The sequence below is a fragment of the Pelobates fuscus genome, chromosome 1 (genome assembly GCF_036172605.1).
Source record: "Pelobates fuscus isolate aPelFus1 chromosome 1, aPelFus1.pri, whole genome shotgun sequence".
In the NCBI taxonomy this organism is placed as follows: Eukaryota; Metazoa; Chordata; class Amphibia; order Anura; family Pelobatidae; genus Pelobates; species Pelobates fuscus.
The window spans coordinates 435,896,767-435,917,638 of record NC_086317.1 but is presented as its reverse complement, the minus strand read 5'-3'; the positions used below and the strand labels follow the sequence as shown (position 1 = coordinate 435,917,638).

The following is a 20,872-nucleotide window of genomic DNA, read 5'->3' as shown; positions in this document are numbered from 1 at the left end:
ACCAAATTATGTATTTCCACACTACCCTAATATTAGGAGATACGCAGAACTCCGTGTATGTTGCCCTAAAGTAATCCTACTTAAATATGATTCAGACTTTGGAGTTACTTATAACAAGAAACTCAATCAGTTAGTCCTGTCCACGCAGTCTAATTACTGGTTTATCTGAAAAACCCTAGTAAGACTATGTTAGACATGGTAGTGAGCCCAGAAAATAAAATATACTAGGACCTGAAAGATGTCTGTGAGCAAGACAGGAAAAAGAAACACTACTGGGGAAATCAGAGGGTAAGGGGGATTTTATGGACTATGGTTAATTGTGAATTAACCATTCCTGCTCTGAATACTGGGGAGAAGCTAACACATAAGTTATGCTGCCATGTTTAGCCAGGAAATGTATTTTGTATACATTTTACAGTACACTTATTGGCAAAATGTTAAGCCCTGTGGTTCATATGATTAGTTTGCTCTGGACGAAATTCTGACAATCAAAACCACAAAAATCATCTGTCAGGATTTTTTTTTTTTATATTCTTGGAAAATGTATCTGCCAACGTACAAGCCTATTCCATATAAACTTTGGAGTCATGGAGAAATCCTGTTAATGACTGCTTGAAGTGCGTGAAGAAATACTTTGTAGTATACTTACACATTTCATAGTCATCTACTGCCTTTAATTACCCCACTATTTGTGACATACCCTGAGTTATACAGAGCCATCTCTATTTTTATTTTGCTTTCAAATCTTTAGAACTAGATTTAGCTCAAGCTTTGTTTTTAAGATTTTGGAGGGAGCCATCTTGTGGCCAAGCACAATTCTGCTAGTGTATAGTACATTTTAATTTACATAACAGTCCAAACAGAGCCCCACATACAAGTAGTTGGATTGGAATCTGTAGGTTTATTTTCTTTAGACCTCTCCTTAATTCCTATGATCATATAAATTCCTATAGGTTTTATTACATTTATTGTTTTGCTGCATGAAATTTAGCTCAGTGTGTTTATATCAATTGCTGACTCACATTTCATTGTCATTTTGTTGGCCAAAGGAACCCCATTTACTCTATATATGTATATTACCACAAAACTGAAATTCACAGAAGTGACGTAGAAAGAAACTATCATTAAAACCAAAGCACCTAAGACTGTCTCCTCCACTTCCTCTCAATGGAAAATACAATGTTGAAAGTCCATCCAAAATTGGCCTTCTAATAGAGTTTCTCACCACTAACTTGAAATGCAATCCAGACAGGCATCCCTTATGATCTGACAGCCTATTCCTCTTGCGGGCAGAAAACTTTACTGCTCCTCTATAGTTTGAGAGGGGTGTTGACTTTGTGACTTCATCTTTAGACTGTATTATACAACTTTAAATCCATTTAAACTTTTCCATCATTATCTCCAACATTATCACATGTAACATGTTTTTTATCTTACTGGTGGAGACTGGTAGAGCTCAATTTTTATAATTAATTTTTTTCATTCATTTGTGTGTAATACAGACACATGAAATTCATTTTTGATTCCGATAAACAGAAAGGTCCAAAATTCTTCATTTGAAAACACAAGTCTAGTAAAATGAAGAGACTGAATTAAGGGGGGGTATTGACCATCAACTTCCAAAAACACAAATTTACAAATGGACTTGAAGAAAGTAGAAAACACTGAAAACTGTATGTAAATTGGCATATTGTATATTTAACAAACAATGGATAGATATAGTGGAATTCAGTGTATAAATTGTTCATAATTGCATACACGGGGGAGACATCCTGCAGATTTAAAGATAGATTCTAAGCCATTTACAAAAAGAATTCACTGTTTTATTGGTTATTTTGTGCATACATTTGTTACAATAAACCCAGTTTATATTCCATCATCATGTGTGGGTCTCCCATTACTTCACTTTGTGTTGGATCTACAAGAGAGAATTCAGATTAGGACAGATTAATAATTTACAAAGTACAGAATTGCAGGTAGCAGATGTTAGGGAGGATTATGTCAGATGATAGCCACATTACCTACAGTAAATATGAGACCACTGGCTGCTTAAAATCTCTTTTTATGGGAAAGAATATAACTGCACACAATATACATGTGGAGAATCTCAAAGGAAAGAGGTCTTTAGAGTAAATCATTAAATTCTGAATGGCAAACTGAATCTAAATTGCACCTTCAAGGCAAAAAAAAAAAAAACACCCAAGCAAGCTTCGACTATAACCAAGAGCAGAATTTTTTTATTTCTGCATCAGCTATTTTAAACCTATTTTTGTCAATAGACTGAAAATGAGGCATGAAGGAAAGGTCGGAGTCAAAGAGAACACCTAGGCAGCGAGCCTGCGTGGTAGAGCTGATGGTAGCACCGTTGACTTGGAGGGAGACAGACAAGGGAGTAGAAACACTTGAGGGAGGAAAGACCAGAATTTCAGTTGATGTGTAGATAATGACCCTCACAGTTTCACTGCTCAATTATCTGCCATTTAGGAGTTAAAATCAATTTTGTTTCTGATTATGCAACTCTAGTCACACCTCATATGGTTGTGATTCTCATGTCATTTCCAATCAGATGTCAATGGCTTTAAAGACCATGCATGAGCAAGTCAACAGTGCAGGAGATAAAAAAAATGTAATTTAAAAAAAATTGTTTTATAAAGGAAGTTTAAACATAAGATCTCTCCACACAAGTGTTTAGGAAGACTGTGCCACTCACACGCAGGAAGGTGTGACTAGGGCTTCAAAAACAAAGTAATATAACTCCTAAATGGCACAGATTTGAGAAGTGAGACTGCAGGGGCATGTCTATACACCAAAACTGATTCATTAAGCTAAAGTTGTTTTGGTGCCAGTTCAGAATTGGCCGTAGCAAAATAGGCTGCAGTGTGTATTAAGTTAAACAGTGTTTTGAGCTTGCCAACTAAAAGGTTGAAGTTATCAGATTAGACCATTCTAAAATGACTAAACAGTTGAAAAAAAATAAATAAAAAAATGAGGCCTAACAAATTGCTAAATGGAACACATATTTACCATTGAGAATATCTTCAAAGCCAATGCACTCATCATTCCCTTTCAACGAATCCAAAGCAATGTTAGAACTTTGTAGGAATGGGAGACGCTGAACCTGAAGAACAAAAGAAGAGGAGAAGCTCACATCGCTCTTTCTCAAAATGACATGCATGGCATCTTGCATATACAGAACAGATAGTAATAAACTTACATAGTATAAACTTATACAAAGAACCTTGCCAATTACTTTATTTATTTTAAATGCACAGGTCATACAAATCTGAATTTAAATTTTTTTATATGGATACAAATTGAGCTACGAAATGTAAAAAAAATATAAAAACGTATTTTTAAAAAAGGTATTTTCCATGCTGTAATAATATACATATTATTACAGCATATATAATTACATTTGCATATAAAAGAAAAACATCAAAATCCAACGCTGAATTTTCCTTATAGAGATGCATTAATTAAATGCATCTCTATGAGGAGGTGCTGATTGGCCAAAATGGCATTTTGCCCGCCACCGAAGCCAAATTTAGCCAATCATGGGAAAAGCATCAGATTGGCTAAAAAAAAAAACGCAAATCTGATAATGTCACCAAGGGGGCAGGGCCAGCGCAGGCGTACCCACGCGGCGCTGGAAATAAGGTGAGTCTTAATTCTTTTTAAGGGGGTTAAGGGGGAGGCAAGCCACCTAAATGGTGGATTTAGCACTATAGGGTCAGAAATACATGTTTGTGTTCTTGACCCTATAGTGTTCCTTTAACAAACTACTGAAAGACAACATTCTGCCAGTAGGGCAGTAAACAGGACCACATAATGTTCTAATAAGTAACCTTAGAGAAAACACTGGGCATTTCACTTGTCCAGTTGCCTGTGATATTTTTGAAGACTCCATTGCCCAAATTATAACTTTTTTGCCTTATCCCGTAGAGCAGAGAGTAAGCTTTACTGCTCCCATTGAGAGGACAGGGAAAGTTAATTTTGTATGTCAACTACTTTAGGTATCTCTTTTAAAGCATTATGAATATGAAAACATATGTTTATGTTGGCGAGCTGTATTTAAACACTAAAATTTTACTTAGCACTATTCATACACATATATAGGATCCCCCACCCACCAAGGATAATGATTTCCATAACTTACCTGTCTGACAGCTTTAAACTCCATCTGTAGTTTCAGTGGTGCATGTAGCCCCTGGATATTTCTTAGAGTGGAAAAGTCCACTTTCTCCTGGTTTATCTGGTACTGCAATATATGTAAGTCCAATCAATAAGACAATGTAAACCTACATGATTTACAAATTAAGGAAACTATCAGGTCCCATGTACTGCAGCTTACATGTTTTTCTCTAAGCTTTCCACTACTTTATAAGTAGTTAAAAAAAGTGGTCCAAGCACCCTTATCACTACAGCTCAATGTAGTGGTTAAGATACCTGGATTGCCACATGCCTTCTTACAGTAATATGAATAAACTGTTTTCAAACAGGCTAATGTTTAAATGGGCCCTCCAGGTACACATGGGACCATAACCACAACAGCAGACTTCCACTTTAACAAAAACATAAAATATCTATAGGATTAATGAGTGTATTTGGGTAATTTTCCTCCAAACGGGAAAGAACTTAACCTACACATGATAACATCAATGAATTTCAATCAGTAATTTTCTGAAACAAATTTTTTTTTTCCATTAATTTCTTTTTAGATTTCCATTAACCCGTTAACGCCGTTACGGCGTTCCATGCCGTCCCCATTATAATGGGCTTTAAAGCCGTTGCGGCGGCATGGAACGCCGTAACGGCTTTGAGCCCCAGGAGGTAAGTTATACTTACCTCCGCCGCGATCCGCTTCTGGGGGGCTGCCTGACAGCCCAGGCAGCCCTCCCACGGCAAATGAGGCCCCCGGGGGCCATGTGATCGCTCTCAAAGAGCGATCACATGGCCCCCTATAGCTGGCTATGGATCTGCCTGCAGGGGGACTGTCTAAAATATCAGACAGTCCCCCTGCTGGTAAGAAAGTATAAAAAAAGAAATTAAACATGTTAAAAAATAAATTGAAAATATTTTTATATATATATAATATGTATATATATTATATATATAATATATATACATATTATATATATGTAACGTCATACAAAGTGTATTTTAATACTAATATAAGTATATATATTAGCATTAAAATACACTTAGAATGATGTTACATATATATAATATGTATATATATTATATATATAATAGATGTACATATATATATTATATATATATACGTATAATTAAAATAATAAATAAATAAAATAATAAAATAAATAAATAAAATATTGAAACAAAATTTAATATAAATTATATATTCATATGTAATTTCATTCTAACTGTATTTTGTTATTAATATATATATATTGGTAACAAAATACACTTAGAATGACATTCTATATATATCTATCTATATATAAAATACAAATAACCGCAAATATATATATATAGATAAATACATATAATTACATAAAAGATTACATTAGTATACACGTAGAATTTAAATACCTATAAATGCATATATATTAAAATTCTACATGTATATTTAAATAATCTTTTAACATAATTATGTGATTTGATTAATTAAAATTTGATTGACATGCCTGACAACACAGGAAGAAAGTGCAGAGAATTTAATTTGCAAGCACTATATTTGACCCTGTAATACTCCACGACACCATAAAACCTGTACATAGGGGGTACTGTTTTACTCGGGAGACTTCGCTGAACTCAAATATTAGTGTTTCAAACTGGTAAATTGTATTACAACGATGATATTTTAAGTAAAAGTGACGTTTTTTGCATTTTTTACAAACAAACGGCACTTTTATGGACTATATTATTGTTGTAATATGTTTTACTGTTTTAAAACACTAATATTTGTGTTTAGTGAAGTCTCCCGAGAATAACAGTACCCCCCATGTACAGGTTTTATGGTGTTTTGGAAAGTTAGAGAGTCACATATAAGGCTTGCGTTTCATTTTTTTCACATTGAAATTTGCTAGATTGGTTATGTTGCCTTTGAGAGCGTATGGTAGCCCAGGAATGAGAATTACCCCCATGATGGCATACCATTTGCAAAAGTAGACAACCCGAGGTATTGCAAGTGGGGTATGTCCAGTCTTTCTTAGTAGCCACTTAGTCACAAACACTGGCCAAATATTCGTTTTTTGCTTTTTTCACACAAAAAAAAATATGAACGCTAACTTTGGCCAGTGTTTGTGACTAAGTGGCTACTAACAAAGACTAAACATACCCCACTTTCAATACCTTGGCTTGTCTACTTTTTCAAATGGTATGCCATTATGGGGGTAATTCTCATTCCTGGGCTACCACACCGTCTCAAAGGTAACATTACTAATCTGGCAAATTTCAATTTGAAAATGGAACGTTCTATATTTGACCCTGTAACTTTCCAAAACAACATACAACCTGTTAATGGGGGGTACTGTTGTACTCGTGAGACATCGCTGATTACAAATATGTGCATTTTGTTGCAGTAAAACCTAACAGTATTATGACATTTACAGCTAAAATGTGAGGCGGAACCACACATTTTTAAAAAATAAATAAATTTCTCACAGTTTTTTTTATTTTATTCATAATAAATTATATTCCATATATGAATAGTTAATGGTAAATTAAAGCCCTGTTTCTCCTGAACAAAATGATATATAATAAGTGTGGGTGCATATAATATGAAAGAGGGGAACTACGGGTGAACAGACACATAGCGCAAATTCCAGTTTTTGTTTACGTTTTGTTTTGATCAGAACGTGCACTATTGACTCCGTCCTGAAGGGGTTAAATATTACTTTTCTATATCATCATTATTATTATTTTTTGGAAATAACAATTAGCAATTTAAATTTCCTTTATAGTCATGTCCAACAGTGGCTTCAAAATCTGGGGACCCTACTAACCACTAGCGCAGTGTTTGTGGAGGTCACATAAGCAGTGGAGATAAGTTAAACCATACATCACTTTACTCCCCTAAAGTGACTATTTCATACAAATATTCTTAAGTGGAGTGAATGAAAAAGGAACAGTTACAAGAACAAACTTGATCTTTCTTTCAGTTTTCCTTGCAGTTTTTTTTGTTTGTTTCATATACAATCACTCGTATACTAAATGTAAACTTAAATATGAAGAAAGCAGTCACTACCATTTTCCTCATCACCATCTTTAGAATATACCAATGGTTGCTATAATGCTACAAATCTTTAACACAAAATATCAATAAATAAAAAAGGGTAGACATGATCAGACCAAGCACCAGTTCTCTAAGCCAGGTGTTGACAAACTGCAGTATGGACTGGGGTTCTAAATTATTGCATGGACATAAAATATTATTTGTGCATTAAAAATGGTCAAAAAAATGTAAAAAAAAAAACTGTTTTAGGAATACTATTCCAGTGCTTCCTTTCACTTACCAAATTATTTGCATATTTCAAACACCTTCAGAGACTCATTCATATACAATGTAACATATTGTATATGAAATATACAATGTAACAAGGTTTTAAACTAAGAACGAAAATGTGCTGGCTATGTTACTTGGCAGCCTTTGAGGTTTGAATGCTGTCTATGAGTCAAGTTGGAGGATCACATTGCTGATTAACCCCTTAAGGACACATGACATGTGTGACATGTCATGATTCCCTTTTATTCCAGAAGCTTGGTCCTTAAGGGGTTAAACAATGTTAGGCAATGGAGGCGGCAGCCGCAACACAACTATGAGCCTTTAATAGGAGCCATTTTCACACATAGGTCTAAAGGTAAACTCGAGCTGCAGTTCACTCCTTAAATGTTCCCTGCATTGCAGTGATTAATTGTACATGCTACATCCGTAAAGCAGCTACTATGAGTATATCAAGCAAAAACAGAATTGAATGGCAAAGTGGTAAGGGTTAAGCAAACAGCTGTTGCTCCGACTCCTAGCTTAGTGCTTTACGTGTGTGGGAAAGTTGTTTATAGTAGCATCAGTCCTTACAGACAGCAGGACCACATATCTGTAATAGCTACGCAGTTCAGGTTTTTCTTCTCTAAGTTGTCCACACGTAGGTGCAGCGAGAAAATAGTTCTTGGTGCCTAGTTCCATTTCGGAGTTGCCATGGATGCTTTAAACATTCTTATACTGCAGTGTGTTATAGGGTTTTAATTAAAGACCATCAGAAGCAGAGAACAGTATGGCAAAAAAGGTTTACTCTGTCTCTTATATGTTTCCCAGGCCATGTCTTCCTAAATAGACTTAAGGTGGTTTGACTGTGGTTAACTTTTTATAATTTTCTATGCTATAGATATTAGGGATCGACCGATATTGATTTTTTTTTAGAGCCGATACCGATAATCTGTGAACTTTCAGGCCGATAGCTTATCGATATTCTGTACATTTACCGTATTTTTTTTTCCCCCCCAAATCTTTTTTTTTTTTTTATTAAGTGGTAAATGCACAAAATACACATGCCAGTCAGATTTAGTTTGTTATGTTTTCAAGAATATTTATGTGTGTGTGTAGTGGATGCAGTGAGAGTTTTTGATTAGTAAATGCAGTGTGTGTGTGTTTGTGTAGTAGATTCAGTGTGCTTGTTTGTGTAGTGGATGCAGTGTTGGTAGTGGATGCAGTGTGTGTGTGTTTCTGTAGTGGATGCCGTGTGCATATGTACGGTAGGAACTCCCCCACCCCCTTCCCTGTCTCTTAGTGCCCCCCCATTCCACTTAATGTTCCTCTCCCTTCTCTTTTAGTGGTCCCCCCTTACCCCAGTGTTCCTTTTCCCTTCCCTGTACCTTAGTGTCTGCTCTTAATGTTCCTCTCTCCCACTAGTTTTTTGCCACTCCCCCCCCCGCCTAGTCCCATAGTGTCCCTTACCGCCCCCACAGTGTCCCTTACCGCCCCCACAGTGTCCCTTACCGCCCCCACAGTGTCCCTTACCGCCCCCACAGTGTCCCTTACCGCCCCCACAGTGTCCCTTACCGCCCCCACAGTGTCCCTTACCGCCCCCACAGTGTCCCTTACCGCCCCCACAGTGTCCCTTACCGCCCCCACAGTGTCCCTTACCGCCCCCACAGTGTCCCTTACCGCCCCCACAGTGTCCCTTACCACCCCCACCCCCCATAGTGTTCCTTACCACCCCCACCCCCTGTCCCATAGTGTTCTACCAAACCCATCCCATAGTGATCCTTACTACACCCCCCCCCCCCTTAGTGCCCCTCTCTCTCTCCCCTTCTTGGTCCCCACTCCCCGGTGCGTCTCCTGGTAGCGTGGCCAAGCGGAGCAGTGCGCACCATGGTACAGGAGATTCAGCCTCTCTCAGTGAGCACTTCCTTTCAGTCCGGCCGGGTACAGGAAACATAAGTTGCTTTACTGCGGTGCGCAGTGCTCCGCTCAGCCACGCTATACAGAGTGCCTGGCAGGAGGAAGCTCTGTGCGCCCACCTCCTGCCGGTCACTCCGATCTAGTGCCCCACGGGCCGGTGCGCCCTAAGGAATCGGAATATCTGCCGATAATATCGGCAAAAACGATAATTGGTAGATCCCTAATAGATATGACTAATTTAAAAGAAACTTTCACATTTCTGGGTGTACTCAACATAGGAATAACCAAAAGTGGAAAAAAAAAAAAACACAACAACTTACATTTCTTTCAGACAACTCCAAAGGATGACTTGGTAAAAGCTCACTCTGCACACTTGTAAACCTGTAGATAAGAATAAATAAATACTACAGAAAAATTCCATTCTATTCACCAGGAGTGCAGATTTTAAAGACTTTCATTTAATAATGTCATGAGTTTAGAATTGTAGATGTGTTTTCCCAAGTGGCATGAATTTAATAATAATACTATAACTTAATTGAATTAGAAATATTAGGAGTGAATATCCTCTCCCAGGCCCAGTGATTATTTATTACTAAATGTACTGGCCAGCATGATCTGTTCCCTTCTATTTTGTACATGATATCGGTTTCTCTGGACAGAATTTTTTAAAAAAATGCATTAATTGTAAAAAAAAAAAAATTAACAAATTCCTACATGTTAATGGAACTCTATAGGGTCAGGAACACAAACATGTATTTCTGACCCTGTAGTATTAAAAATACTACGTAGCCACCCTAAATATAGTAAAATGTAAACTTTATTCCAGTCTGTTGGTTCTGGCTCTGCCTGTTCTGGTGACTATAGTGTACCTTTAAAATTAGTTATCTGCTTTTTTCAGGGAAGTTAATAGTGATGTTTTTGCATGCAGCCAAATGTCTTCTTTCTATTAAAAATAATGCATACTAGACTTGAGCAAAAAAAATCCAAGAGGTTCATCCAAATCAAATTAATTTCAATCCATTCCCAAATGAATTCACTGAATAAAACTCCACAGATAAATCCTGGATGAATTGACTCATATGAGGGTTGATTGAAGGAAATTTCATTCCGAAAAGCACTGAATTTTTTAGTTAAAGCACAGGACTATTCAGTAGTACAATAGTGGATAAAAGAAAGTAGAAACCAAAATAAGTACAAATAGGTGTCAAAGCATAAAAGTAAAATAAGTATTAAAAATACCCTGTGCGTAGGGTATCCTGCACTCCGTATCCTCCATACTGAGTGGAAAGTTCCCCAATTGGTATACTGTCCTTCAGCTGAGAGCTCTTGGTGTTCTGAAACAATTAACAAGAACGATATAATGAGCACAGGGAGCTGACATTCGGAAATCTCATACATTATTAAAAAATAAAATCAGAATTTTCAGAAATCTTTAGTTTAAAAAGTGACCAATTAAAAAGGGAGATAGGATTTCCTCCAAAGTATGCAGCCCACTCCCATAGAAAGGTCATGTAGACAATATTAACGGTCTACAAGTTGGAAAGTTCAACTAAGAGGAACCCACCACATGAATTGGGGTATTTTTAACATAGTTTATGTACAATTCTTCACATTGGCATTTTTGTTAAAGACTTAAAAGTTAAGCACTTAATAATGCAAAGAATGTTAAGATAGTATTTTATGAAGAAGATTTCTCAAATACAACGGAAAGACCAATATGAACATATTAAATAGCATACAATCTCTGCATATATATTGGTGCTAACCTGGCAGACCTGACTGTAAAATTAGAAAATAAACACCAAAAACATATTTAAGAGAAGTGATATAGTTTATATGTCAATCAGCTGTAAAAGACGACTTTCAAAGCAGGGTTTTACAATATCTTTGGCTAAATGTGCACTACTGTTTTTCAGCACTTAATATGGCTGCATTTAAAATGAAACTGAAAGCATGCAAGATGAAACAGCAAGAGAGCTTTTAAGATATAAAAGGCAAATAATGTGCCTAAGAGTGAGAAGCCTAACCTGTAACATCCACTCCTTACCCTGATGTCACCTCAACATAATTATCAATTAACCCTTTAATTGCTGTAGTGTTTAAGCTTTCACTTTAAACAATTGAACATACAATGTACGACTATGAGGTGATAGAAGTTGTCATTACAGATTCTTGCTTAAAGGGACACTCCAGGCACCCAGACCACTTCTGCCCATTAGAGTGGTCTGGGTGCCAACTCCCACTACTCTTAACCCTGCAAGTGTAATTATTGCAGTTTTTTTATAAACTGCAATAATTACCTTGCAGGAGGGAACTTCCTGATTTATAGCAAAGATTTTCTTTGCTAGAGCGTCGCTAATCGTCCTCACGCTGTGTGAGGACCTCCAGCGTCACTCATTTCCCCATAGGAAAGCATTGAAAATCTTTTTCAATGCTTTCCTATGAGGAGCTCTAATGCGCATGCGCATTAGGTCTCCCCGGCCGGTGGGCGGAATCAGTCTCGCCCACCGGCCGACGGAGACAGTAGGAGGAGTGGCGCGGAGGAGGAGACAGCAACGAGGGACATCGCCGCTGCCTCAGGTAAGTGACTGAAGGGGTTTTCACCCCTTCAGCAACAGGGGATTGGGGGGTGGGAGGGAGAGGGAACCTGCAGTGCCAGGAAACCAAATTGTTTTCCTGGCACTGGAGTTTTCCTTTATGTTAAATTTTTACCAAGCAACACTGCTGCCGTAACACAATGATCTGGCGCAGACATTCCACCAGCCCACCTACTACACTACTAGCCTAATTTGGGCACTTCCCTAAAGAATACAAGCATTCCTTAGCACACTGGCTTTATTACTAGGGCATCTACCTCAAAACAGACAAGGCTCAGGTAAACATGCTTCTGTATTTGTCTAGTAAAGCGCAGGGTGCAGTACAGGAATATCAGAACATACGCTGTAGTTGCTGTGACAGCGATCATAAGAACCACCTTTACAAGTATTCTCCTGCCACTCAATCATCATAAATCTCTTTATTTCTCTATGGTTTTGTGGGTGGAGGGGGGTTCTTTGGTAATATAATCTACACACGGGCTAACAAATAAGCAAGCACAGTGTATATAAGAAAATCATTGGCGTTTTATTTCTCCTAACCTTATGTGTACCATTACTGGTATACTCAAAGCTCTCCACTAATAATATCCCCAAATACTGGCACGCACAGGCCCCAGTAACTGTAAACTATCATTCTTTTTCACTGAAACACCAACACTGCCAGTCTAAGTTGCTAATTTAGTGAACAGTAAGTACCTACTTTCCCACACCAGACTTAATTACAATTTGAGAATCTCACAGGACCTGTGTATCCAGGACATTCCCCTCACTGACCATCCCCAGAGTCAGTTAAAAAAAAAGTTTATTAATAGTAATAATAATATGGCGGGCCTCCTCACGCCGCCTCTATGGCAGACCTTACACTGCCCCTATGGCGGGCCCCCTCACGCCGCCCCTATGGCGGGCCCCCTCACGCCGCCCCTATGGCGGGCCCCATCACGCCGCCCCTATGGCGGGCCCCATCACGCCGCCCCTATGGCGGGCCCCATCACGCCGCCCCTATGGCGGGCCCCATCACGCCGCCCCTATGGCGGGCCCCATCACGCCGCCCCTATGGCGGGCCCCATCACGCCGCCCCTATGGCAGGCCCCCTCACGCCGCCCCTATGGCAGGCCCCCTCACGCCGCCCCTATGGCAGGCCCCCTCACACCGCCTCTATGGCAGGCCCCCTCACACCGCCTCTATGGCAGGCCCTCTCACACCGCCTCTATGGCAGGCCCTCTCACACCGCCTCTATGGCAGGCCCTCTCACACCGCCTCTATGGCAGGCCCCCTCACACCGCCTCTATGGCAGGCCCTCTCACACCGCCTCTATGGCAGACCCCCTCACACCGCCTCTATGGCAGGCCCTCTCACACTGCCTCTATGGTAGACCTCGCACTGCCACTATGGCGGGCCCCCTCACACTGCCTCTATGGCAGACCCCCTCACACTGCCTCTATGGCGGGCCCTCTCACCCACTGCCTCTATGGCGGGCCCCCTCACACTGCCTCTATGGCAGGCCCCCTCACACTGCCTCTATGGCAGGCCCCCTCACACTGCCTCTATGGCAGGCCCCCTCACACTGCCTCTATGGCAGGCCCCCTCACACTGCCTCTATGGCAGACCCCCTCACACTGCCTCTATGGCGGGCCCTCTCACACTGCCTCTATGGCGGGCCCTCTCACACTGCCTCTATGGCGGGCCCTCTCACACTGCCTCTATGGCGGGCCCTCTCACACTGCCTCTATGGCGGGCCCTCTCACACTGCCTCTATGGCGGGCCCTCTCACACTGCCTCTATGGCAGGCCCCCTCACACTGCCTCTATGGCAGGCCCCCTCACACTGCCTCTATGGCAGGCCCCCTCACACTGCCTCTATGGCAGGCCCCCTCACACTGCCTCTATGGCAGACCCCCTCACACTGCCTCTATGGCAGACCCCCTCACACTGCCTCTATGGCAGACCCCCTCACACTGCCTCTATGGCAGGCCCTCTCACCCACTGCCTCTATGGCGGGCCCCCTCACACTGCCTCTATGGCAGGCCCCTTCACACTGCCTCTATGGCGGGCCTCACGCTGCGCAGGCCGGTGACACAGCAGCCCGTAACATGGCTGAGTGAATGCCGGAGGGAGAGAGAGCCAGCCGGCTCAGCCCGGTCCGGACTCCCTGAGACATACAGAGCAATAAACTGGCTCAGAGAACCTGGGAACTCACCATGGTGTCGGCAGGTACAGTAAGTACACAATACGCTTTCTCTGGACCGGAGTGATCAGTAACTACTTCCGGCTACAATTGCGCATGCGCGGGCCTGTGCGCTGCCTGATGACAATAGAGTAGCAGTGCTGGACTCCGAGTTCTATGCGCTGGAGAAAAATGCTGCGTCATTAGAGCACACTATATCTGTCGGCCATTTCCTCGAAGCCTTGTTAAGGTGTATATACTGCCCTCTTCATCCTGTCCTGGGTAGTCACAGGAAGCAATGATCACTGACTAACAAACATACCTTCCAAGTGGAGCTATTTGGGAGGAACAGACCCTATTTTGGGCCTGAGTCCCTCTTTGCTATCCTCTATATAACAAATAGAATAAAAGGATAAAAATCACCTTGTGTGTGTCACTCAAACCATACAGAATACAATCTTAGAAGTGAATAAATAGGTGAGAGCACACAAAAGTATGTAAAATAACACACATGCAGGTTACCATATGTATCATAGTATAACCTGTATAAATAATTAAAACAAATAAAGAGACCCAATTAGTCCCACTCGCGTTGTGCTGAGCCGTGTGAAGTAGGCTCAGACTATAAGAGCCTAGGGATATACACAAATGGTTGCTGGGATCAGATGTTGGAAATTGATAGTAAAGTGCTCCACTGGATACTGCAATTTTCCCTCCGGTTTCCAATAAACACCAGTCTTGGAAGGGTATTAGTAAAGGTAACCAGGACAAACTTTAAAGGACCACTCTAGGCACCCAGACGACTTCAGCTTAATGAAGTGGTCTGGGTGCCAGGTACCTCTAGGATTAACCCTTTTTTTTATAAACATAGCAGTTTCAGAGAAACTGCTATGTTTATAATGAGGGTTAATCCAGCCTCCAAATCCTCTAGTGGCTGTCTCACTGACAGCCGCTAGAGGCGCTTGCGTGATTCTCACTGTGAAAATCACAGTGAGAGCACGCAAGCGTCCATAGGAAAGCATTGTAAATGCTTTCCTATGCGACCGGCTGAATGCGAGCGCGGCTCCTGCCGCGCATGCGCATTCAGCCGATGACGTCGCGATCAAGATGGAGAGGAGGAGGAAAGCTCCCCGCCCGGCGCTGGAAAAAGAGGTAAGTTTAACCCCTTCCTCTCTCCAGAGCCCGGCGGGAGGGGGTCCCTGAGGGTGGGGGCACCCTCAGGGTACTCTAGTGCCAGGAAAACGAGTATGTTTTCCTGGCACTAGAGTGGTCCTTTAATTAAATTGATCAAAATATAAAATACATGTTATAATAAGTGATCGCTAATGCAAACTGCACTGACGCGTTTCGACAATAGTCGTTATCAAAGTGATACCGGAGAAACTGACGGAAGCCAAGCACAGAGAGATGGACACAGGTTTCTTCAGGGAGGAAGAGATTCTTTATTCGGTTCACCGATCGGGACTCAGAGGGACTAATGTCACCAAAAACAGCAAAGATCTGAGCACTGAATACATAGAGTACATTCCTTATATAGCACTGTAGCTCCTCCCACAATTAACTACGCCCACACATACCCTTAACCTATTCAATGAATAGAGTCTAAACTCATCCATCCGGTCTAACCACGTGGCTCATCTGAAACAAAGGAGAGGGACGCGTAATTCCAGTTCCTACATTCCTGCACATGCTCAGTACAGTGATGACAGTATCTTAGCTACGTGTAACTAACTAACTGATACTACAAACACATGTACATACATATGCCTTGTGGCAATCTTAGCCTGCTAAACTTTTATTTTACTGGAATTACATCACATTCCCCCCTTTGATGCCTCTGATATTTCACAATTACGGAGGCATCACTTAACCTTGGTTTGCATATACCTCAGGTTACCATGAACCAGACCAGACTTTTCTATGATGTGAATCCCTCAACACTCCTCTTCCTGCATTGGTTCTCCCTGATTTAAAGCCTCATATTTATATATGGCCATTATCTGTGCTGCAGCCTTTCTCTCTGCTATATTTTCTATCAGGCTCTGCACTGACCTAACTACTAAAGAAATAAGACATGGCAGGAGTAGACACAACATTAAAATCAGCATGACTCCGCCTACCAATGCCTTAAGCCCTCCAAGCTGCTCATACCAGTTACCAAACCAACTACTTGGATTATACCCTTTCCATACCTGAGTAGGCACATGTGCTAATTTTTTTTTTTTTTTTTTTAATTCCTTTTTATTAAGTTTTTCTTATTTTTACAAAACATTAAGTATTAACAATTATACTTAATCAATAAAACATGATTCTGTTATGAATCCAACATGCAATACATTCCCATACATTTATATCTTAACCATAGAAATTTATCCTCTGTATACACACAAAAAAGGAATATAAGAGAAAATATTGGAAAAAAGAAAAAAAAAAGTTATTATTAATTATATTTGTTGTCTCTTAACTATGATTAGTTTATCTACATTCATACCAACCAGCATATATTTAAATATTAATATCTCTCGTGTAAAATGGGTAATCTCTATTTCATTATGACAGAAGACCGCATCTATTCTATTCGTTTTATGTCTATTATTAGAGAGTTATATATTTCTCTTAGTAGGTTTTGTTTTTTATTATCATTATACCAGGTTGTTCCTATTTCCATCTCTAGTTGGTTCAAAATTTGTTCTTTTATATGTTGTAGGTCAGGGATATCAGTATTTTTCCATGATCTTGCAATCAACAGCTTTAGAGCCATAAAACAGTGAATGACTAATATTTCATTTTTTTTGTTTAATTCGGTATTATAAATATGTAGTAAGGCAGTTTCTGGTGTAAAGTTTAACTGTATATTACTTATCTGTATTATTATGCTATATATAAGCTCCCATATTGGTTGAATTCTTGGGCAGCTCCACCATATATGTAGCATAGAGCCGTCTAAATTAAAGCATCTCCAACAATTTGGAGGGTTAGTATGGCAAATTTTATTTAATCTCTTTGGGACCATGTACCATCTATAGCTGACTTTTATAAAGTTTTCCAATATGTTTAGGGAATGGAGGTTTTTTTTAATTTTTTGGAAAGCTTGGCACCATGAGATAAAGTCGATTTTGCTATCCAATTCTCTTTCCCATTTTTTAAAGATCACAGGAATATTTGGTTGATTTATGAGATTAAGTAGCTCTATTATTGTGGAGTATTTTTTATTCGTGGTGTCTTTAGTTAAGATCTTTCTAGTTAACTTTCCTGTATCCCCATTATATTTTATCAGTTGCTTCTTTAGGAAGCTTTTGATGCGTAAATAGCTGAAAATTTCCCTAGATGGTAGGTCTAGTCTTGTTTTTATGGTCGGGTAATCTTCTATCTGATCATTTCTATATAAATCATTAATACATGTGTCGAAATTTTTATACCAATTTTCCATATTTATATCCTCCATAATATTTTCTACCATTTTTATGGGTGTAGTATCTGGGATTTGATCTGCTATTCCCAATTTTTTTTTTATTATATACCATTCATTTATTGTTTGTGAGATAATTTTACTTTTGATTTCTGGTAAGCATACCCTTTTGTTTATATTGGCCCAAAGTAATGTTTCTAAATTTGTATCCTTTTCTCTATATAGTTCTATTTTATACCATGCTTGTTCTTTGCAATCTGTAGCTTGTAAGTTTAGGGCATGTGTTGTCATAATTGCATGATAGATATTAATTATTAATGGGTACCCCAGGCCTCCCCGATGAGTTTTGTTCGCTAGTGTTAGTGAATTAATTCTGGGTTTCTTGCCCCTCCAAATGAAGTCAGTGAAACATTTTTGTATTATATTTAGCCAATGAATTGAGATCTTGAGGTATCATACGGAACAGGTAAATCCATTTTGGGACTATATAGGCTCTAATCGTGTTTATCCGGCCCCACCATGAGATTTCATAGCGCCTCCATTCCCTCAAGAGTCTATTCATTTCTTTTAATTGATTCATAAAGTTAATTTCCATTAAACTGTCAACGTCTGATGTTAACAGAATACCTAAATATGGTAACTTTATAATTGACCAGTTAAACTGATAGTTTTGTCTTAATCTTTGTAGCTGTATTTTATTTATGTTTGTGGTTAGAGCTGAGGTTTTATTAATATTCATTTTGAAATTAGAGACCTCTCCGTATTGCGTTATCTCATATAACAACTGAGGTAACGAGTTTTCTGGGTCTGTAATGGTCAGTATTACGTCATCTGCGTAGAGACAGATTTTGAGTTGTTCATCGGGAATTTTAATTCCTATTATGCCTGTGTTTTGTCTAATCCTGCATGCCAGGGGTTCCACAGAAATGACGTATAACAGCGGAGAGAGTGGACAGCCCTGTCTCGTGCCGTTGAGAATTGTAAACCATTCTGATCTTAAGTCCCTACCTACAATCCTGGCAGACGGCACTGAGTACAGGGCCTCCACTGCCCCCGTAAACCAACCTTCAAAACCCATTTTATGCATAGTTTGTTTTAGGAACTCCCAGCTGACCCTGTCGAACGCTTTTTCGGCGTCAATAGACAGGGTCAGCTGGGGCATCCCACTTTTCTGAGCCCAGTCCAGTATCTCTATCATTCTTCTGGTGTTGTTATTAGATTGTCTTCCGGCCACAAAGCCTATCTGGTCTTTGTGTATAATTTCTGGCATTACTAGTTGGAGTCTTTTCGCCAATATTGCTATTTCATTTCATTGAATGTGTCTGTTAGCGCTGGAATGATTTGAGATTTAAATTTCTTATAAAATTGATTAGTGTATCCGTCCGGGCCCGGGGCCTTATTTTTTGCTAAGTTCTTTATTGCCCATTCTAGTTCATCTGTGGTAAATGGTTTATTTAACTTCCTTTTTTGGTCTATAGTAATTTTTGGCATTTTTATCTTTGCTAGGTATCTTTCCATATCTTTTATTGGAGGATTTAAATGTAAATTATATAATTTTCCATAGAATTTCTTAAAAGCCTCGGCTATGTCCTCCGGTTTTATAATATTCTCGTCTCCTACTATTAACTTATAGATTTTTCTTTCTAAGTTTTGTTTTTTTAATCTATTTGTTAGTATGGAATCTACTTTATTATTTTTGTAATAAAATTTTATTTTCAATTTTTTAAGGTTTCGTTGAATTCTGGCCTCGATTAGCTGGTTTATATTTAATTCGCAGGTTTTAATCATTTTTTGTCTTTCAGTTGAAAAATTATTTTTATTCAAATTTACTAAGTTGTAATATTCAATGTACAAATCTGATAAATTTGCCTCTCTTTTTGTTTTTTGTTGGCTTGCCAACTTAATCCAGTACCCTCTTATTACCGCTTTAAAGGTACACCAGAGACATTCTTTGGTGGTCTCTACCTTTGTGTTTTCTTTGAAAAAAAATTCCATCATATTACTCATATAATCTATATTTTTCTTTTCTTCCAAGAGAAGATCATCTAATCTCCATAGTGGGGGATTTCTTTTTATATTTTCCGCCACTTCGGCTATTATTAAATCATGATCTGACCAAGTGTTACCTAGTATCTTAACTGAGGTCAATGATTTAGAGAAATCTAGGTTTCCAAGTATTAAATCAATTCTTGCAACTGAGCCATGGGGGGCAGACCTGTGGGTATAATTTTTATCGTTGGGATGCATCAATCTCCAGCAATCAATTAAATCATATTTATTTACTGTTTTGTTCATTTCTTTGGCCTGTTTTACTAAATTTTGATTAATTTTTTGATTTCCCCTCAGTTGTTTATCCATAGAGGGGTCAAGTATGCAGTTGAAATCCCCAGCCACTATTACTTTTCCTTTTTTTACCTGTTCCACCAGTCTCAAAATCTCAATTAATTTTCTAGTTGGATGTTTATTTGGCAAGTATACATTCACGAGTGTATACATCACCCCGTTAAGCAAACCGATCAGTATTATAAATCTTCCTTCTAAGTCGGCCTTTTGGTATTGGGGCTCAAATATTGTGTCTTTGGAAAAAATTATAGAAACACCACTTTTTTTTTTTCTTTGTTGGGATGCATTATACAATATTGGAAATTTTTTATAGTGCCATAAGCCTTTGTTTTTTGCTAGCCAGTGCGTCTCCTGAATAAATCCCACATTAGCTTTCTCTCTAATCAATGTGTCATATAGAAAACCTCTTTTAACATGGGAGTTTAGACCTTGAGCATTTATTGAGATTAGTCTAACCATAAATCCTTTAGGGTTTTGGAACAACCTGAGAGTTTTACCCCATTTTTTAAGACATATGCTGAATATACAAAAACATTTATTCCATTCATCACCCCATACTCATTCATCCATCTCTTGGATAACCGTGCGTGATCCAAGGTCTGGGTACTATTCTTCAGTACCCTGTGGGGGGAGACAGCTCTGCCCGCAGGGAAGAGGAGAGAAAAGTAAGAAAAGATAACAGAGACTGCACTGTCTCTATCTTGAGTTAATTAATTGTTCTATGTCTAGCCAAGGGTTGGGGGAAGGAAGTTACTAGGAGTTATTATTTCCTCTACTATTTGTCAGTTTTCAATTGTCTAAGTTCTCTATCTTTTAGCCTATATTTTCTCTTTTTTTCCCTTTTTTTCCCCTTCCTTCTTTCTTTTTTTTTTTTGGGGGGGGGAACGGGAGGGGACTGTGTTTATTTACTACTTCTATCAGTGTTCTGTGTTTGTATAACTTATTGTTGGGTATTTTTCTTCATTTTTTCCCTAACTTAGGGATTTTGGGATATCAGCC

At 39.1% G+C, this 20,872-nt stretch overlaps 1 protein-coding gene across 1 annotated transcript; it reads right to left on the bottom strand.

Moving 5' to 3' along the window:
* Positions 1 to 1,801: 1,801 nt before the first annotated feature.
* POMP (proteasome maturation protein) lies at positions 1,802 to 14,254 on the bottom strand. Its single transcript, XM_063444877.1, has 6 exons — positions 14,155 to 14,254; positions 10,601 to 10,695; positions 9,682 to 9,742; positions 4,157 to 4,258; positions 3,025 to 3,118; positions 1,802 to 1,918 (listed from the first exon to the last, which is right to left on the bottom strand). The coding sequence occupies exons 1-6, from the start codon at positions 14,155 to 14,157 to the stop codon at positions 1,851 to 1,853; spliced, it is 423 nt and encodes a 140-aa protein (XP_063300947.1). The 5' UTR covers positions 14,158 to 14,254; the 3' UTR covers positions 1,802 to 1,850.
* Positions 14,255 to 20,872: the final 6,618 nt, after the last annotated feature.